The sequence below is a fragment of the Gavialis gangeticus genome, unplaced genomic scaffold (assembly GCF_001723915.1).
Source record: "Gavialis gangeticus isolate Ggan-Ray unplaced genomic scaffold, GavGan_comp1, whole genome shotgun sequence".
NCBI lineage: Eukaryota > Metazoa > Chordata > Crocodylia > Gavialidae > Gavialis > Gavialis gangeticus.
Window position 1 is genome coordinate 135,282,423 of NW_017729022.1, and position 19,067 is coordinate 135,301,489.

At 41.2% G+C, this 19,067-nt stretch overlaps 1 protein-coding gene across 5 annotated transcripts in view; it reads left to right on the forward strand.

Annotated features, from left to right (window-relative positions):
- PLCB1 (phospholipase C beta 1) overlaps positions 1-19,067 on the forward strand; it is a 948,624-nt gene that overhangs the window by 748,926 nt on the left and 180,631 nt on the right. For 4 of the 5 annotated variants that reach the window (XM_019516217.1, XM_019516218.1, XM_019516216.1 and 1 more), the window contains 4 exons: positions 101-227; positions 2,521-2,574; positions 4,230-4,449; positions 14,413-14,590. In XM_019516217.1, the coding sequence (XP_019371762.1) occupies positions 101-227; positions 2,521-2,574; positions 4,230-4,449; positions 14,413-14,590 (579 nt within the window). Of the gene's footprint in view, positions 1-100; positions 228-2,520; positions 2,575-4,229; positions 4,450-14,139; positions 14,222-14,412; positions 14,591-19,067 lie in introns of those variants that run through there. The other variant, XM_019516220.1, reaches the window with a different exon arrangement.

A 19,067-nucleotide genomic window follows, 5' to 3' on the forward strand; every position in this document is an offset into this window, starting at 1 on the left:
TAAAAGACATGAAGCTATGACTCAAAAGTTTTTTCCTGAGAGATTGATCACATTTCTGGTATCCATTTAGAAAAGTTGTGTAAAATATTCTGTATTTCAGGTTGATCATGGAGATGCACCCTCAGAAGCAAATAATGAGCCCCGGCCAACACCAGCAGAAAATGGAGTAAATCACACCACTTCTCTTACACCAGCCACTCAGGGTGTTCCTAGCCAACCAGCACCAGGTAAAAGAACTGACCCTACTTTTCCTATGCTATTTTTTAAAATTTGGCTGAATAGTAATGTCACTGCATATTTTCCATTAAAATGTCTTTATAAAATGAGTGGGAATTCCCACCCCCCACCCCTTTCCGGCACCATATGAAATAAAATAAAAATCCAGAGCCTATAATAGTCTCTTCCATATGTCCAAGTAGGTCCCACTTTTTTTTCATTCTTTTAAAACTGTTACCTCTGAGATAAAACCAAACATGAAAATACAACTACTAAGGGCATAAAAGATAATAAAATATACCTGTGTACGTGATGTATGTCTATACCAGTGGTTCTCAAACTTTGTAAAATCAAGGCACCCCTCTTTAGACTAAAGAAACCCATCAGAAAATTCCAGCTGTTAGCTTTCATTTGCTCATGACTACAAAAATTCTACTACTAAGAATTCAGAAAAAATTACAGCAGGTCTGAATGTTTTGGACTCTGGATTTTTCTTTGAAAACTCCCCTGCCCTGTCTTCTGCTTGGCTTTGTCTTGAGATTGACGTGTAAATGTTTGCATATTTAACTGTGCCATTATTGGGTGACACTGTGGCATCTTGGTTAAGTGGTCCATATCACACAGCTGTGGATTCAAGTTGTACCATAACAGAGCATACTATATTGTTTCTTGCACTCTTCTCCTCAGCTGGAATTAATATTGTCACTTCAGTGTGACACTACACACATGTGCTTTTGCACCCTAGAGAAGTCACTCCGGCTTCACTTTATCTTTCATGTTCAGTGATGTGATGTAAGACAACAGAATTGTGTAGACTAAGACAGACAGCTGCCTCCTATGCACGTGCCAGTAAGCTCCGCTGAGAGGATTCTTAAGAATCTTGGAGTGGGAGTCAGCAGAATATAATAGGAAGGCTATTTCTGGACTTTGCTTGTGAATCTTCAATTCCAATACAGCGCATAGACATAATGGGCCAGGTTTTGACAATGACTAGAAGCTTCCGTTGATTCTGTGGAGTTAGATCTTGAGAACAGTGGGAGCCATGAAGTTGTGAGAAATCTGGTCATATCAAATGCGTTTCTAAACTGGAGCTGCGCTCCAGAAAACCTGATACCAATACTTCACAGTGAGTATTTTTAGGTGCCTGGCCTCTACAGTTTTAAGCATAAAGGTAGAATGGTCTCTTAGCTTCACAATAAAAGGCAAACCTCCTTTTCTTCATATTCCTCCTATAATCCTGCACTTCTTTTGCAATTGAGTTTGTTATCCCAACATCTGGATTTGCAAAATTGACCAGTCCTCTAGTCTAAAAGTATTTAATATGTACATGCCTCTGGCTCTCATGAATTGCAGTTTCTTCATGGCAGAGACTCTCTTTATTTTCTGTATGTTGTTTATCCGCAAGCCCATCTTTATTGCAAAGCAGATATATTTAAAAATACTCCCAAGGAAAATGCATATTTTTACCCCTTTCCCAGGGCCTCCCAAACAATTTTGCTATCAAATCAGTGCCCACACATTCACTTTTATTGGTATGGCTCTGTGCCCTTGCTACTTGAGAAGCAATTTTCATACACAGGGAAGAGTATAAATAGAGAGGACATGTATTTTAATGACTAAGGGAGCATATAGTCAAGCACAGAACTTTTCCATGAGTTTTGAAAAAATCTAAATATATTCTGCAGTGTAGTTCAAAAACTGAGGGTGCCATTATGAACAAGATAGTTTACATGACCAGTTATTATTTCCAAGTGCAGTGAGCTCTTAAATTACTTTTATAGTACAGTTATACTTTATTATATATTTAAAATTTAGTCTCAGAATATGGGTGCCTGGGTGCTTTAATTTGGTATTTTTTTTAGATAAAAAAACCATTAAAACTATGGTGCATTCAAGTGTACTACTATGCAGTGTTCATCATGAAGCTGTTCCAGCTCTCGTTCATTTGAAAGGCTCATTTTAACGGATTTTGAGCTGTCACATAAAGTAACACGGTTATAAGAATGGTGAGCCACATCTTGCCTACCTTACTCACACGAATGAAATCAGCTGCATCACCTTTAATGAGTAAGGTGGAGCGTTTGGGTGTTTTCTTTTTGTGTTGCCTATCATGCTGGTATTGTAACTAGTGTAAAGAACTCCTAAGAAACATATTTCCCACAATAGTTTACTGTACAGTTGTATACTCCATGTGAACTGCAGAATTTTTTAGATACGGTATATAGAATTTCCTGTTATCTGTGGGCAACACGTGTGGTCATCTGTTTAAAAAAAACTGGAATCAATGGTAACTTTTACTTCCAGGTTCTGTGAAAGCACCTGCAAAAACAGAAGATCTTATTCAGAGTGTCCTAACAGGTAATAAATATAGAGATGTCACACGGTTGCATATGCTGAATGCATTCTATGGTTTGGGATCATAGAAAGATTATTGCCAGAATAGCAAATGTATATGCCAGTTTCTTGTCCCTTTCAGCACAGTTATACAGCTTTGAAGTTGATGGGATCTTGGCCATTGAGTTCCATGAAAGCATTGAGTACCTAAAAGGAAGTTCCTTTTTAAATCCCTTTCTGGTACTCTCACCAGCACAGCTCCATCACTTTCGCCATTTAATGGATGTGAACTAGTGTTTGCAGGAGGCTTAGTTTAACCTTCCCAAACCTGAGCTGTGTCCTTCATGTGCATATGTTTGCTGCTTGCAGGGAGGAGACTTCTGGCCCAGCCAGAAGTAAGTAAGTCAGTGGGGTGGTGGGAGGCTAGAAGGTCTGGGGGAGGCATTGGTGGGTGGAGGGCGACCTGCCTGGCCCAGGGGAAAGGGTAACTGGGTGGGCTGAAGGGGTAGAATACCCTGGTCGGAGGCCTTAAAACAGCCCTGGGGCTCTGGCAAGTGGCTGGGCTTTCCCAGATGCAGGGCTGTGCTATGAATGTATGCAGACATTCACTAGACCCGTTTATCTATATCAGATTAACCCCAGGCTGATCTAAATTAGCTCACCTCTAAGGTGAACTAACTTGATACCAGGCGTGCCATTTTTAGAGCTACCTAAGTCCTGGAACACTTAGACACTGTGGCATTTAGATTGCACTATGGCAATCTAAATGTAATTCTTGGATGTGCCTAGTGTTAGCAAAAGGTCACACATGATTGCCACAAGGTTAATCAAAACTTCTCATGGAAACCAACTTTAACCCCATCATGGAGGTAAAAATACTGACACTGTCATTACATCAGGACTTTCAATTACTGAAGCCAAATTGAAGATAATGCACTAATGAAAGTGGGAAGTACAAAAAGGAAGGGCATTATATGGCAGCAGTTCCCAGTTTTTTTCTGTAGAAACCCCCTTCTGGGCTTACAACCCTCCTTTCAGCTAGTCTGTGACCCCACTTCTGGTCGAAGCCTGAATTTCTGTGGGTCTCACAACCCCATTCATTAAGTGCTACAGCCCTATCTCGGATTGCAGTCCCTAGTTTGGGAACATCTGGTGCAGGGCCTGAGGCCAGGAATCAATAGCAAATGTTTTAATGCTAAAATAAACCACCTGTATGTTATCAGACCTGGTTCAATATTGGTATTGGCTCAGCTTCTTAATGGCATCAAGTCAGATTTCCACCTGCAATGCCCAGATGTGGGGGAAATACTGGAGAGAACTTTGGGTAGTGGTGTGGGATGCATGAGAATCCTCTGAGCCTGAAAATGTGTTAGGGAAAAGGAAAAATAAGTCAATTTTCCCTTGCTGAATGTCATACTCCTCTTATTTAGCACCCTACTTCCAAGCCTTTATCACTGATTACATGTAACATACATTTTCAGACTCATTAGTTTATCTCCAGTGAAAAGCCTCTCACTATAATTGAAAGCACTTAATTCATCTTAAGCTAGTATATTTTGACTGTCAGTGTTAAAGAAAAGGACTTAGTTTCATGCCCTGCTAGTAGGAATTTGAATATTGTACTCATGTGTGATTCTGAGTAAAGAAAAATGAAGCTGCTTCTGTGGTTATTGTTGCAGAAGTAGAAGCTCAGACTATTGAGGAGCTAAAACAACAGAAATCATTTGTTAAACTACAGAAGAAGCACTACAAAGAAATGAAGGACCTTGTAAAGAGACACCACAAGAAAACCACTGATCTTATCAAGGAGCACACTGCAAAGTATAACGAAATCCAGAATGACTACCTGCGGCGCAGGGCAGTCTTAGAAAAGACAGCCAAAAGGGATAGCAAGAAAAGGTACGCTGAATGCAGTTTCCTTGTCTTTAACACAAAAGACTTTTATCCATTAAGTTTTGAGAGGTGACAATAACAAGGATGTGGAGATGGTGTTAAAAAGTCCATGTAAAAAATAGGACTGTGTAATTCATTGCAGTCAAGAGATCTTGAAATGGAGCTGGAGTTTACACCAATAAAGGCCTCCTTGTGAAGTGTTACCTCTCTGCCTGCAGTTGAATAAGACTGTCACAATTTTATTTGCCAGATAGCTTGTATGTATTTTTTGTTGTATATGGGTATGTGGCATTTGGGAAGTGAAAAACCAACTTTTCTTCACATCTTATGGTGATACCAAGTGAAACTGTTCTTGATTTTGTTTTTTACAAACAGTATGTGAGGAGCTTGATTTTGGAGCTACTAAAAGGTCCAAATAAGGATCAGATGAGGGATCAAGTTGCAACTCAAAGAATTACAATCCTTGATTCTCCCCTCTGTCTCTAACCAGGAAGTAATTGGTACCAGCTCATTTCCTGACATAGAAGGCACAGACAGAAATTACATTTGTTATATGACTGGCCCCTTGAAAGCACTCTACAACCATGCCCAAACAAAACAGCATAGCTGCAGAGCACTCCAATCATGTGACAAATTAACCGTCAGTATATGAGGGTTCAAATGAAGGCTCTCCAAAGTGGAGCACCTTCATTAACTTCTGTCTGCTCCAACCCCATCCCTGGTGCTGTCTCAGGATGGGAGGGGGAGAAGGCAAGGGTGGGTGGTCCATTCTGGGGTTCACCCAGCTGCACTAGAGGGAGGGGCAGGTGGATTGGAGCCCACCCAAGGTGAGGTGCTCCAATCTACGCCCCCTGTGTGCCTTCCCATGGCTTCTCCCCTTCCCAACCTGAGACAGCAGTGGGCGGGGGGGTGGACATGCAGGAACAGCTAATGTCTGTTGGGTCAGAAGGGTTGGTCTAACATATGGTACCTTCTGTTAAGTGCCAAGAGTTAGACTAGGGAACTGCACTTCTGTCTGCCCCTAGAAAGTACTTGTCCTTCCTAACAGCCTCATTTGCACTGGTAGATAAGTTTTATCATTTAGCATTTCTCAAGTATTTTTTCAGTTGTTTCAGCTGACTTAGACTGTCACTCATTTTCAGATTGTCAAGTTCTAAGTCCAAGTCTATAAAATTATCTTAATCACTGGTTGTCAAATGTGTTATGCAGTAACCGGTAATGTATTATATTGTCTTACAATATAATACAATTGTATTATATTGTAAGACAAAAATATCAAGAGACAAAGCAAAGTAAAGATTTTCTTCTCTTTTATTTATTTCAACAAGAAGACAAATCCAAATAAAGCCACTTACCTTTCAGTAAATAGTTTTTTTGTTATGTTAGCATGTAACCATAAATCTTCCATAGTTTCTGGCGAAAAATGTTCAGCTATACATTGTTAAACTGAGCTGTCAATATGATTTTGAAGATGTGATTTTTTTATATGAAAATGATAAAGTGAGGGTGAGAAAGTCTGATTTTGAATTTTAAAAAGAATATATACGTAGGGATGTTCAACTTTGTAAGTGTATTATTATTTCAAGCTGAAGGCTTTTAATCAGTTGCGGTATCCTAGGAAAAAGGCAGTTTTTGTGTCTCTCTGACCATTGTAGTTGCTGTTTGTCTGGAAAATTACAAAATTACTTTATTAGCTGTCCCTGTTTCATAAAGTGACACAAAATAAAATATCCAGTGGCAGTCAATTTTGCATTCGTATGTAGAATTAGGCCCTGGTTCAGTAAAGTTAAAGCCAATGGAGGGACTCACATATGTACCTGAGGGCTTTACTGAATTGGTGTTTTAATGCTGTCATAAGTAAACTTAATACAGAGTGATATTTTCAGTTAGATATTCTTAACATCTTAATATTTTGGGCTGATGTTTAGAGATAGGCCTTATTTTTTTCTAGCAATGGCTTAGTTTGGTTAATAAAGTTTGGTCCAATAAATGGTTTCGTTTGGTTAGCACATCTGTCCTATTCAGTGCTACAGCTCTGTGTTTGGATTGCACTCTCCTTTATCATTAGCACTTTCATCTGAAACAGGTAATAAAGATATTAGTGTTTAGTAAATTTACTCTGTTGATAGCACAAAGTATTCAGGCAGAATATCTGCCTACTCTGTGGTTCAAAAGTCCAAAACACAGTAACTGCAGTTTTGTGTGTATTGTGGAGATATGAATGACTGTGACAGGGGGCCATGTCATGACCAGATCTTAATGTCAGCCTGCCCCTCTGTCTAGGGCAGTCTGCCCTTGTTTCCTGCCACAACTTGCTGGTTAATAAAATGGATGTAAGGTGCGGAAGGATGCCCATTTTATGCCTGGATGCCTAGGGCATTACACATGGCTCCATACCATCCCTACACCATGTCCCGTGCCTCACAGATGGCATCATAAGTTGATGGTAGCTCCGGCCTGTGGCCAAGCCAAACTCTGCCCCTTGTACCTCTGCCACTCAGCTCATTCACTCTGCCCTTCACAGGGCCTCTTTCATATGCCCCCTCTCACAGGGCCTCTTTCATATTGCCCCTCACTGGGCCACTCTCAACCTGCCTTGCTCCATGGGCAGCCCCCTTGGGCCATCAGGCTTAACTACTCTTGTTCTGCCCAGCCCATACATAGCCCTTCAGGTCACTCAAGCAACCCTACTGTACATGGCACTAGTCTGGTGCCTTACACTAGGCTGACTCTGCCCCTAACCCCTTGCCAGACAGTTTCACATACTTATAGGCGCTGGCCTGTGTGCTGCCCTTTAGGCTGCCTCTACAGCCCTACTCAACACACCCCTGGTGCAGCCCTTCAGTTGATCCTTGCAACCCTGCTCTGCACCCCCAGTGTACAGTCCCTCAGGCCACAACAATGCACCCTACTCTGTGCAGGCCACCACACACTTCTGCCCTCTCAATGGGGCCACTCTATCTCTTTGCCCCCCTCGCTGTGGCCTCTGGGGCTCAGGTGTATGAAGACATGCCTGGCCCCCATGCCTTGCCCTACATCAGGGTTTCCCACCAGGATGTGGTTGTAAGGTGCCCCTACTTGCCTTTCACTGGGGAGGCACCTGGCCTGGCATTTCTGGGGAACTGCCCCTCCTCGACCAATCTCATCAGGCCATCCTTCACCAGCAGGGTGTAGTTTTTGGTCATACCCAGGCCCAGGAGCCTCTTGCCATCCCCAGAGCTCCTGCCCTTACCTCTGAGGATGTTCTGAGCAGCAGCTCAGCCGGGTGGTGTTATTCTGGAGGGCTTGGATCTAAAATGGAGGCTGCTCCACCCCTTCTTCCAATCACACGGCCCTCCTGCAATCACATGACCACCTCATCAGGACTGGCCTGCACCTGCCGGCTGCCCTGTGCTTACAAGCCACTCAAAGCCCTTAAAGTGACTGGCACCAAAGGTGCTCTGCCACAGAGACATTGTCAGAAATATATGAATGTTGCGTGCCTGGATTGAGCTAGAACTTGGGTTAGACTTTTAAAGGCTTTTAGGTATCGAAAATTCACATATGTGCCAAGCACCAAAGCAAGTTTCATGACTATCTCTCATTCACTGTGAGGCACCTACGTTGCTTTAGGCATTTTTGAAAATCTCATTAGATGTGCGGATGTATTTTTAAACACATACATGCCTGTGAAAATCTGGCTTTATTGTGCCAGCTTTTCAGAAGTGGTGAGGACTAATCATAGGCAGATCTAGGATTTGGAATAGGGGGGTGCAGGTGTTGTGATTCATCATTCCACATAATGCAACCCATATTTTTTCTCCAGTTAAAAAGAAACTAGAAGCGTTACTGATATGCTATGGGCCTGGGGCTATATTGACTTTAGGATCAAAGCAAAAACATATATATCTATTGGCATGAGTTAAAAACAGTTTATAGGGCTGTGAAATAGGAGATACTAACCAGGAGCAACTAACAGACTGCAGAATTGCAGCAGAAAGGCTAGCTTGATTAGTAGAACAAGATCATTAAAAAAGAGAGAGGGCCATTAGCAACTGTGGAATGAAGAGTTTAGAAGGGATCATTTAGATTTTAATGAGCCATGAATTAATTTGACATTCTTGCTGCTGCCTGAATAGAAATGCTGCTGCCACTGTCAGGCAGTTGGTTTTAAACAATGGGAGAAGCAGGAATCAAAGGTGGGGGGAGGAGGTGTGCAACTACACCCATGTACCATGTCCTCCCTGCTCCCACCCCTTGGATCTGTCCCTGGGACCACCCCCAGCTCCTTTGAAAATCACAAGTTGTCCTGGAGTTTGGCACCAGAAAGCTGACGATTACAAAATTGGTGAGTATTATTGAAAACATTGGATTAAGTGGGCATGTCCCTACAGTAATGAACATACATTTCACTGGGGACATATTTGTGTCCCCAGGCATGCCCCTGCACATGTGTTCTGACAAGTGGCAAATTGCCCCAGGTGAAGTATGGGAGGTTGGAGCCAGCACCTGGAGTCGTGGGGGCCTGTTAGGGCTGTCATGGCAGTGATCTGGGCACACGAAGCTTGGCTGGCAGCTGGACTGTGGCTCTGGCCAGCCAGGCTCTGGTTTTGGGTGACACACACTGCAACCATGTGCGCTAGCCCGATTTTTTTTTTTTTTTTGCTGTGGATTTTTTAGATGCTAGGATTTCCCAGTATCTAATTTTGCCACTGTGCTGCAAATATGCAGTGTGGGGAACAGAATCGCAAGTGCCATGTATGTTTCGGGGTGCCTCAAAAGGCTTTGAGGTGCCACAGACCTCACATTCCTGCTCATGGGGATGTGGCCAATATGTCTTTAATAAGGCTCAAATACCATGATAAGTTTTCCTTAAAAAAGTAATTGTTCTGTTAGTATAAACAGCGTGAACCAAAAAAACAATGCTGCTTTTATGGGTCTTTGTTATTTTGTGGAGTTCCTCTAGAATGCTTACATTATACCTTGGCATCAATCCTTCTTGCTGAAAAAGGTGTTTTGAGTTTTGGCCTGGAATAAATGCTAATTAATGGAAAATGTACCTGAACTTTGTCTAAAAATTGCCCTGCTAATCTCACAAAAACAGACTTTCCCAGAATTCCCTCTTGTTTTGGAAAATCCCATGTGAGAATTTTCCCATGCTGCTTCATTGGGCTTTATATTCCAACCCATGTCCAAAGTCTTCCTTTGTGATCTAACTATGCTTATCAACAGTACTTCACTGAACTGTACCAAAGGTGGAGCTCTGTGAAGTTATGGGCAAAGCATTCCTAGTAGCAAGTTCTTATCTCATTTTATGGTGAATTCACTCTCATCAAATACATTTCCCCTGGCCTCATTCAGAAAGCACTAGAGGGACTCTCCCTCCATCTTGACATTTTCTGGATCTGTTTTCACTCAGAGCAGTATAACTTTTTCCTAAGTTTTTAAGATCATATCAAATAAGCAGGGATTCCCAACCTCCTATTCAGGAAGGGTTTTTTTTTCTTTCAGTCTGAACCATGTGATTCCTGTCTGGGTGTTTTAATGAACAGTGCCATATACATGCTTATTATATAACTAAACACAGAAAATCCAGAAAGTCTGGGGGAAAGACAGAAATAAACATCATCCAGAACCTTGGAAGCTCTTTTGGTTTCAATCTTTTGAGGGAAGGTTCAGTTTTATTTATTCAAAGCAGATTTTCTTCTCCTAAACTCTTTTTGCAAATTAATATACAAATGAGTTCTTGTAAGTCTTCATTGTGAGAGGGAACACTTAAAAAATGCAATGGTACATAAAGGAGGACTGCATTTACTAGTAAAAAACTCTGTGTGTGTGTTGGGGGTTGCAAATTGATATATATTATGAATATAAATTTATACATAATGGGCATGTCTACACATGCTATTACGGTGCCTGAATAAACTGCAGAGTTTATTTCTCTGGAGTTCATTGCTCCAAGGAATGCAGTTTGAACAAGCACCCAGGAGCAATTTACTCCTGAGCAACAAGCGCCGCGGTTTATTCAAAAGCAGCATGTGGAGCCGGCATGGAGCAATCCCCGCTGGTAGAGGGCCCCAGGGGTCAGCCTGCCAGCCCAGGGCAGCTCAACATCCTGCAGAGGGAATGGCTGAGGAAAAAGGGAACTTCAGCGTGAGGCTAGCCAGCAGGCAGTCCCTGAGCTGAAATACTGTTGTGTCTCAATCAGCCCCTCCCGCATCTACACGTGCGCTTCTACAGAACTTTTTACTCCACAGAAAGATAGTACTTGTATTTACAAATATGATCTTGCTGTGGAGTAAATTAGTTTACTCCTACCTAATAAATGTGCATGTTTAGATGCGCCCAATATGAACAGTAACTAATATCATAATATATTATTAGCATGCTACAAAAAGTTTAATAATACTAAATAATGCCAACATTGATAGAAACAATTCATATTAGTTGTTAAACACTAGCATGCAGCATCCACCAGCAGCTGCAGCTGACATCCTCTGTCTCTGTGCTGTGAACACATGTTCATATACTGAGATCACATGTTCTGTGTCCATAGGCAATGCATAGGAGGGTACAGGGGAAGCATGTGCCCCCGCTAACAGGGACGCTGTCAGCTGTTTAAACCATGGTGGTAGTGACTGATTGTACTTGTAGTACTGATTCAGCTTCACAGCTATTGCCTGGAACAGTTCTTGTCTCAGCTGGTTTTCATGTTGACAGTTTGAAAGTTGCCATGTCTTCGACTCAACTTATCAAATCCATCAGCTTGTTTTGTGCTTGATGGATCAAAGCCCGCCAACTTTCAAACCACATTAGAAGCTCAGTGGACTGGATCACTTTTTCAGCCACAAACGTAACTTGATCTTCACTGATCTTCAAGCTTCATTTGATCAGCCCTGTCTTAAGAAATCAAGTGGTTTAAGCATGCACTGTGTGTTGGGTTTGATTTCAAGTTCCTCGTGCACAAATTGCTGGTATTACTTCATATTCCTTGCATGGTAATGAACTGTGTTAAACCGCGAATTCTGCCTTGTAAGCACTGGCTCTGGTGGAAATGACACAGTTGCATGTAGATCCCCGCTCCGATTGGCAAAGGAGGCTGTATCGAGGCTTATGGCCTGGACCTTGTTTGCACATTTTTCTTAGAAGAGGAAACCAAACTACCCACATCAGAAAAATGTGTGCAGCCGATGTCACTTACTAAAGAAAGGATGTGTGCATTGCGGGTGACATAAATTGCATTGGGCATCATTCCATGGAGCACATTAAAAAAAGCTTCGCTCATATGCATTGCATTATCAGACAGAAATGTTGAGACCTTATTAAATTCTAAGTTGTAGTTTACAGCAGCTTTCACTACAGTGTGTACCATGGTGGAAAAATCAATAGACTCAAGGTGAACCAGTTCTTTTTGAAAAACAGGCAAATTGCAGTCTGTCCAGTTTCCAGGTACAAATAAATGTGCAGAAGAATTATTTTGGGCATTTGTTGCTTCTTCTGGTACAACTGAAATTAATTCATAATCTGCCTATGCAAATTTTATAGACTGAACATACAAACCAATTACTCATGGTAGGTAACCCCCCAAAGCTTGTTCACACATGAGAAACTGCCAGCATTTGGCATGTGTTTGTTCAAATAGTCCCTTAATTTAGGGCTATCAGTTTTCTCCAGAGGAATGTTTGGTGGCCATGAATGCCTCCACTAACATGAATGTAGCCTCTCTGCATGTCAGACTGCTTTCAATGGTTCTTTTAAAGACTGAGGACATAGTTGCTTGTTTCTTGCTCTGATCTTCAGCCTGTGCAGCAAACTTTTGCTCTCTATGCGATTCAAACTCTAAATGCTGATCCATGCTGTTTTTCCTCGATACATTCGGAGTCATGTTGCATGATGAACAAAACAATTTACAACCATCTGCATGTAAGGCTCCTGCAGGGAACTGCCTTATACAACCCTGAGCTGAAAAGTGTTTAGCTTTCTTGGATTTCTTTTCACACATCATCTCAAACTGCAGCCTTGCTGCAGCACTGCATCTGGCCTCTTAAAAGTTGTCCTTGAAACCCTTTCACTTGTCTGACTGGAGCCTTCACTGAGTCTACATCACTAGCTCAGCATCTCAGTAGCCCTCTCTCAAACCACATGCTCTATGGTTGCAGGGATTGCTGCACTTTCTTTGTATTCTGGTAAACTTTTCTTTTTTTCAGGTGATTCAGCGCAACATTGTGAGAGAAGCCATTTTTCACAGTGATCATGAAAACTACCATTTTTTGCAGTTTCCGCAAAATTTGTAAAGCCACAATTTAAGTAGGTCCCTACAGATAAGACAATTGTGGAAAATAATCATCCTTGACTATGAGGGATTGCCAAAGAGAGAGCAAGAGAGAGAGACAGGGAGTATAAAGCCAGTGACAATGATCAAGATCCTAAGGTGGTATAAATCCTTCTGGCTCATTGACTTCAGTGAAGTCACTCTAATTCAAAGCAAAAAGGAAGACACACAGCGTAGCGAGAACTCTACAGTGTAATTGGTTTTCTGCATTTGAATTGCTGAATGGAAAACTTGTTTATTTCTGCAGGTTCAACTCTCATTTCAGGTCTTTAAAATTCTGTCAGCTTAAACAGCATTTCCTAAGCAACTAATTTAACACCTGAGTAGAGCAGCAGCTATCTCAGATTATGGGTTCTGCTGTAATGCTATATATATGTAATATTTTTTGCCTTGGATTTGTATTTTAGCACAATCCATTAACATTTTTGAGTTGTTTATCTCGCTCACAAGCACCGTTCACTGCTCCTTTCTCCTTAGTTTTCACAACTCCTGTTTGTTTATCTTTCCCCAGGCCAAATATTTCCCATTCTTACTGAGTTTGTTTTTCAAATATTTTATTTTTCCTTTGCTTCCATGGGCTGCCTTATTTAAGCTCATGTTCCCTTCTGTTTTCCCTGGAGTCCACTTTTTACAGTTCTGCAGCTTGTTAAATGCTTTTGCACAAATGCACACCCAGCCTCACTGTACATAGCCACCTTAGAGCAGCCAGATAGCAGATGAAGTGATGTTCCTAGATGCTTTAAAGAAAAACTGGCAAAGCTTTTATAAATGCAGGCATAAAGTTAGACTCTTCAATCACTAGTTATGCCTCTAAAAAGTTACACGATTTTCAGAGACTTTAGTGATGTCTTTCATGTTGTGCCTCAAAGCTTGTCTAATGTGTCTGACAACTTTATAGTGCATTAAAAGATATTACCAAAATCCCTTTGCTTCTCACAAATTTGCTGAACTGTCATGGCTAAAAAAAACATACCAACCATAATATATGATTGATTTCCAAAAGTATTTGGCACCCAGAAGCTCTAACTGTTTCCACAGTGGACTGAGCCATTTTGAAAATCATGCCACTTAATCTAAGTGCCTAAATGTGGATTTAGAAGCCGCAATAGGAATCTCTAATTATTTATGCGGAGACATATTTTCCCACTGTGCTGCAGTTTGTTCAGATTTGATTTAAAAACTACAGCCATCATCATTTTATTACTAGATGTTTTAGTCTGCATAGAAAAAAGAGGAGGAAAAGACCTTTCTTTAAGGGTTTGGACAGACGGAATAGTTATTCCAGTATGAAATTACACCAGTGGAAACGTTACAATATGTATGTTATGCTTGTCCACCCAGTAAGTGGAGCTAAAGTGATGCAATTTTAAAACTATTTATTTCAGGTTTAAAACAGCTAAACTTGAACAGCTGATGTGTGCTCCCAAAAGGCAAGTCTTCCCTCCCCTTTAAAAAATAGTTTAAAGTTACATCTGTGAACAGCCTGAATGTACTAGATCATGTCATTGACAAAACTACAGTGCTGGGAGATTTGTACATTCTTTTGGGGCTACAACCACCCCAAAATTAAAGAAGTTTAAAAAATTTAAAAAATTAAAAGGAATAAGATAAACTGTATGTAGTGAACAAGCTACAGCTGATCTGTGTGTCTTTTGTAGATGTGACACTGGCAGCCCAGATCACAGTTCTTCCATTGAACAAGAGCTGGCTGCACTTGACTCAGAAATGACCCAGAAGTTAATAGAACTGAAGGAAAAGCAACAGCAGCAGTTGCTCAATCTCCGACAAGAACAGTATTACAGTGAAAAGTACCAGAAGCGGGAACATATCAAGCTGGTAAGTTGTGCTTCCCATTGAGGATTGCTCAGTCGCCAATAAAAGTATGATGTGTTATTATATATTAAGTTGCATTTTATTGTGCCCCTTCATGGAATCCATTTTGCATATTTTATCTTAGTTCATAGAATCTCCTTTGTGAACAAAACTATGGCCAGAAATCCAGGTGATAGGTGGTGTCCTGAGCACCAAAGCTCTAAAAGCTGATGAAATAAAGTAGTCAGGTAATAAACAATGTGAAACTCTACATAGAGCTACCCTTGAACACTGTCTAGAATCTGCAGCTAGAGCAGTAGTACTACTTGCTCCTACAAGATTACATGTACTACCCATCATAGCTGCACATCTGTTCACAGCCGACACTGTGAAATTTATTTTGTAAACCAACCTGATAGAAATTACATCGGCATATATGACAGGTGATCCCACCTAAATTTAATCTGTTCCTGCAGTAGTGCAGCCATGGGCAGATCTAGGATCTTGAAAAGGGAGGTGCAGTTGGTGTGGCAAAGCATCACATATAACACATTTTTCTTCAGTTACAGAGAAACTAGGAGGTTTACTAATATGCTAGATGGCTAACACTATGTTATTCAGGTTCAGAACAAAGCAAAAACATATAACTATTGGAATGTGTCCTGATTTGCTAGATTCTATATTAAGTTTAAAGAAAAACACAAACTAGGCAAAACAGAATCCAAGCAGTCAAAAAGATATTGTGTCATTAGTCCTAGATTCATAACAGTTAATGTATGTACGGATCTTATTCAGATACGTTATACAAAATTTAGCCCTCTTGAGCGTTTTCACAGTGCCTCCAATACTTCACTGTCATTCATTTTTGCATCTTATATTTCTGTACCCAAGTTAAGGTTTTTAGCTAGAGCTAGAAACAATCTGCAGGACTGTGAAATAAAAAAGATGTATTACCAGGAAGGGCTAGCAGACAGCAAAATAGTAGGAAAAAAGGTAGTTTGAATAGTAGAAGGTCAAGACTATTAAAAAGGATAGAGGGCCATTAACACCTATGCAGTGGAGAGAGATTAGTAGGAATGAGGGAGATGATAATGAGACATGAAGTCAACTGATTCTCTCAGCATTGCCTGAATAGAAATACAGCTGCTCCTTCCAGGAAGTTTGTTTTAAAGTTTAGATGGAGCAGGAATCAAAGGTAGATGTGACTGCAGCACCCCCTAGATACATCCCTGAGGGCAGCTATATGCTTTCTTTTCTCAGGGCAGATTATAAAATGACATAAGTTTCTTACGTATTTGCTGAAGATATCAAAAAGGGACCTTGGTACATCAGAATTGTTTCCTGATTCTGTTCTGTGTTGGTAGAGCCAACTAGTAAAAAATAATAGATACTATTTTATAATCTCACTAATTTATTTTGATGGTTGCCTGTCTTTTGCTAGTATTAGGGATCAGTGTTAAGGTTTGTAAGGAGAGTAAATCAGAGAATGGTAAAAGATCATACAGCTGTGAGAAAACAACTCTCTTTCGTCCCTGCTAAATAATCCAAGCACTGATTATTCTTAGTACAGCAGCTTTATAGCACAAAGAGAGTTAAGAAATTCACGGTGAAGTTCTGACTATATTGAATTGAACAGGATTTTTGCCATTTGCTTTTAATAGATTCAGGATTTCAACCCCAGAATTTACAGACTCTTTGGCCTTGGACGCACATTACTTTTAGACTGCTACCAAGTGTCTCAGCACGTTGTAGCACTGCAAAGATAGAGAGCTATGAGATCATGCATGCGTGTACAGCCTTCTGAGATGACAAATTTACCTCAAAGGTGTACTTTCCAGCCATCCAACTAGGAGGTGATAGGGAGCTGCTTTATTGCTCCCACTTCCCCCAGCAGAGAGACTTCCTCCAGCAGATGCCACTGCTAGAGGCAGCAGTGGTAGAGAAGCAGGCCCTGGCCACCCAACATGGGGAAGGGGTAGGGAGAAGGGAGCTGGGACATGCTCTTCTCCTGCTGATCACCCTACTGGTGGGGATGACTGTGCTAAATAGGTGAATGCAGGTGAGTAAACAGCGTGACCTAGGAGGCTTCCAGTCCTGTGCACCTATGATTACCTTGATCAAATCTATGAAGCTTCTCTGGCATACTGTCTATAAAATAGGGCTAGTGCTTGCCTTTGCTGAGTCGCTGTAAGACTTATGTCTTTGAGGACCTTAAAATGAAGGCACCAGAGGAATACAAATGATTACTACTACTACTACAAAGGAAAAATCCCCAACATTTTGTTCAGCTAGTTCCACATTTATTGCAACATTTGGATCATGATTCCAGGTTCTTCTGCTGCTTTATAGACTTACAACACTCCAGGAAGCAAAATTAGTTAGAAAAAAAGTAACGTCCCATGAAAATAAACTGATGGAAATAGCTTCAAACATTTCCCAGGGTTGTGAAGTTTTGCCAAACAATATTCTCATTGAAAATGAATGCTCTAAAGGGATATTGGGGCATCATCTAGGAATGGTGCAGAAATATTTTGGATAAGTTATTCCACACCAACTTTTGTTTTAACAGCTGGAGCATTGCTGTCAGCAGAGGCAAGATCATAAGGCCTGAAGACCTAAAATATAGATGCTGGAGCAGATGGCAGTGGATGTTTTGAGGGGGGGGAAGGACTTTACTAAAGAGTGCTATATGACACAAAACAGAATTTTAATTATGGTGGGGAGATATTGCTCTTAGATTCAGTAAAGGAGTTAAGGATCTGAACTCCAAGAAGCAGAACACAAAGATCCAGCTTATCTGAAGCTAGCACAAAAATGGCACCTTCGTGCCTTCTGCATCTGTGGGCCAGAGGTCCTCTGTGCAATTAGAGGAAATTTGAGAGTCATTTCAATATACAGAAAATCATCCCAGGACTGTTCTACGACCAGGGACATTCCCAGAATCTCCACTGCAACCTACACTATCCAGCTTCCTCAGCCCACCACAAAATTAAACCTCCCATCCCTGCAACACCACACAGGTAGATGCTGCCTGGTGGCTGGGGCATGAAGGTGCTTCAGGGCCGGGGCTGCCTGCTGGCTGGCCTTGCACTGAAGCACCTTTGTACCCCATCCAGTCCCTCTGCTGCACATTGAACCCAATCAGAACAGCCCAGGGCTGCTCCCAGCTAGGGCTGCTGCAACCAGGCTTAATGTGCTACACATGCATAAGCTCCAGAGCAATATACTCTGGAGGTTTTTGCTCCCAGGCACGCATTCAAACAGCATGCCCGGGAGGAAAAAACTCCAGAGTTTATTCTTGCGCGTGAATTGAACACTTAGACCTGGCCCCCGGGTGCATCTGCACGAGGCACTGACTGCACAGTAGCCCTATACTACTGCGCAGTAGCATTGTGTATCAAAAACTGCGACACAATGTTATTGCGCAGTAGTATTAGGCTACTATGCGGTGGCATCACAAAAAAAGGCATTCATCAGTGCTACTGCACAGTAACTCAGGTTAAGCAAGTACTTGTATAAGCAAGTACTAAATAAATGCTGAGTAACAACTGCACAGTAGTGTTTCATGTAGATGCAACCACCAAGTACAGAAATCACACCAACCTTGAACACTCATAGAAACCTCTCTGATATATTTCTTGGAATTGTTGTTTATTGATTTTAGTGGAGCAGCACTAGTAGGTTGGCCATAGCTCTTGCATTCTTGAGACATCACAGCACCTCTCTTGAGTTGTTAACAACTATTGCTCTTTGTCATTAGTGAAAGAACCAAACCAGAGAAGGAAAAGCCTTAAGAAACTATAATGATATTGGGTAACGCCCAAGCCCTAAGTGGCATCAACATTAGCTATTGGTAAGAGGCAGAAAAGATGTCCCAATAATTTGACACTAGATTTAGATTTGTGTCTTATTTGGCTGCGCTCTATCTGGGGAAAAATAGGAATAATAGATTTCCTTCTATTATAGAAGTGCAGTGAAGATAAGTATGGGGTGTGGATGCACAACATGCTTATGCCAAAGTAATTCGACTTTACTCAGTGGTAAAAGAAAAGTGGACAAGCAGTATATAGCTCTGCTTTGGTGTAAGTCACTGTAGTCCAGTTTAAAGTTGTGCTTTGGAAAAGAAAGAATTATACCACTGCACTGGTTGTGTATCTACTTCCCTGGTCCATTGCATTATAAGATAGCTGTTTGCTCACAGGAAATCAGCTTTCCCATTACTTAATGGCCAGGTGCCATAACTGCCTACTACCAGCAGCAAGCTTTAGAGAACTGGTTGTCTCTGCTCTTTACTGCAGAGTAAATTTAACACTTAGGAAAATCCAAGCTAAATTAGTCTGTTGCAGCTGGGCCATGTGCATAAACCAGTAATTCTTGATCTCTTCAGGTTCCTATGCTTTTCTGAATTTAGTATCACCCAATTTCAAAATGTTATAAAAAAATAAGTAGCAACATGTTTATGAATGGTCTGGTTCTTCTTTTTTTTTTTTTTTTTTTTTTA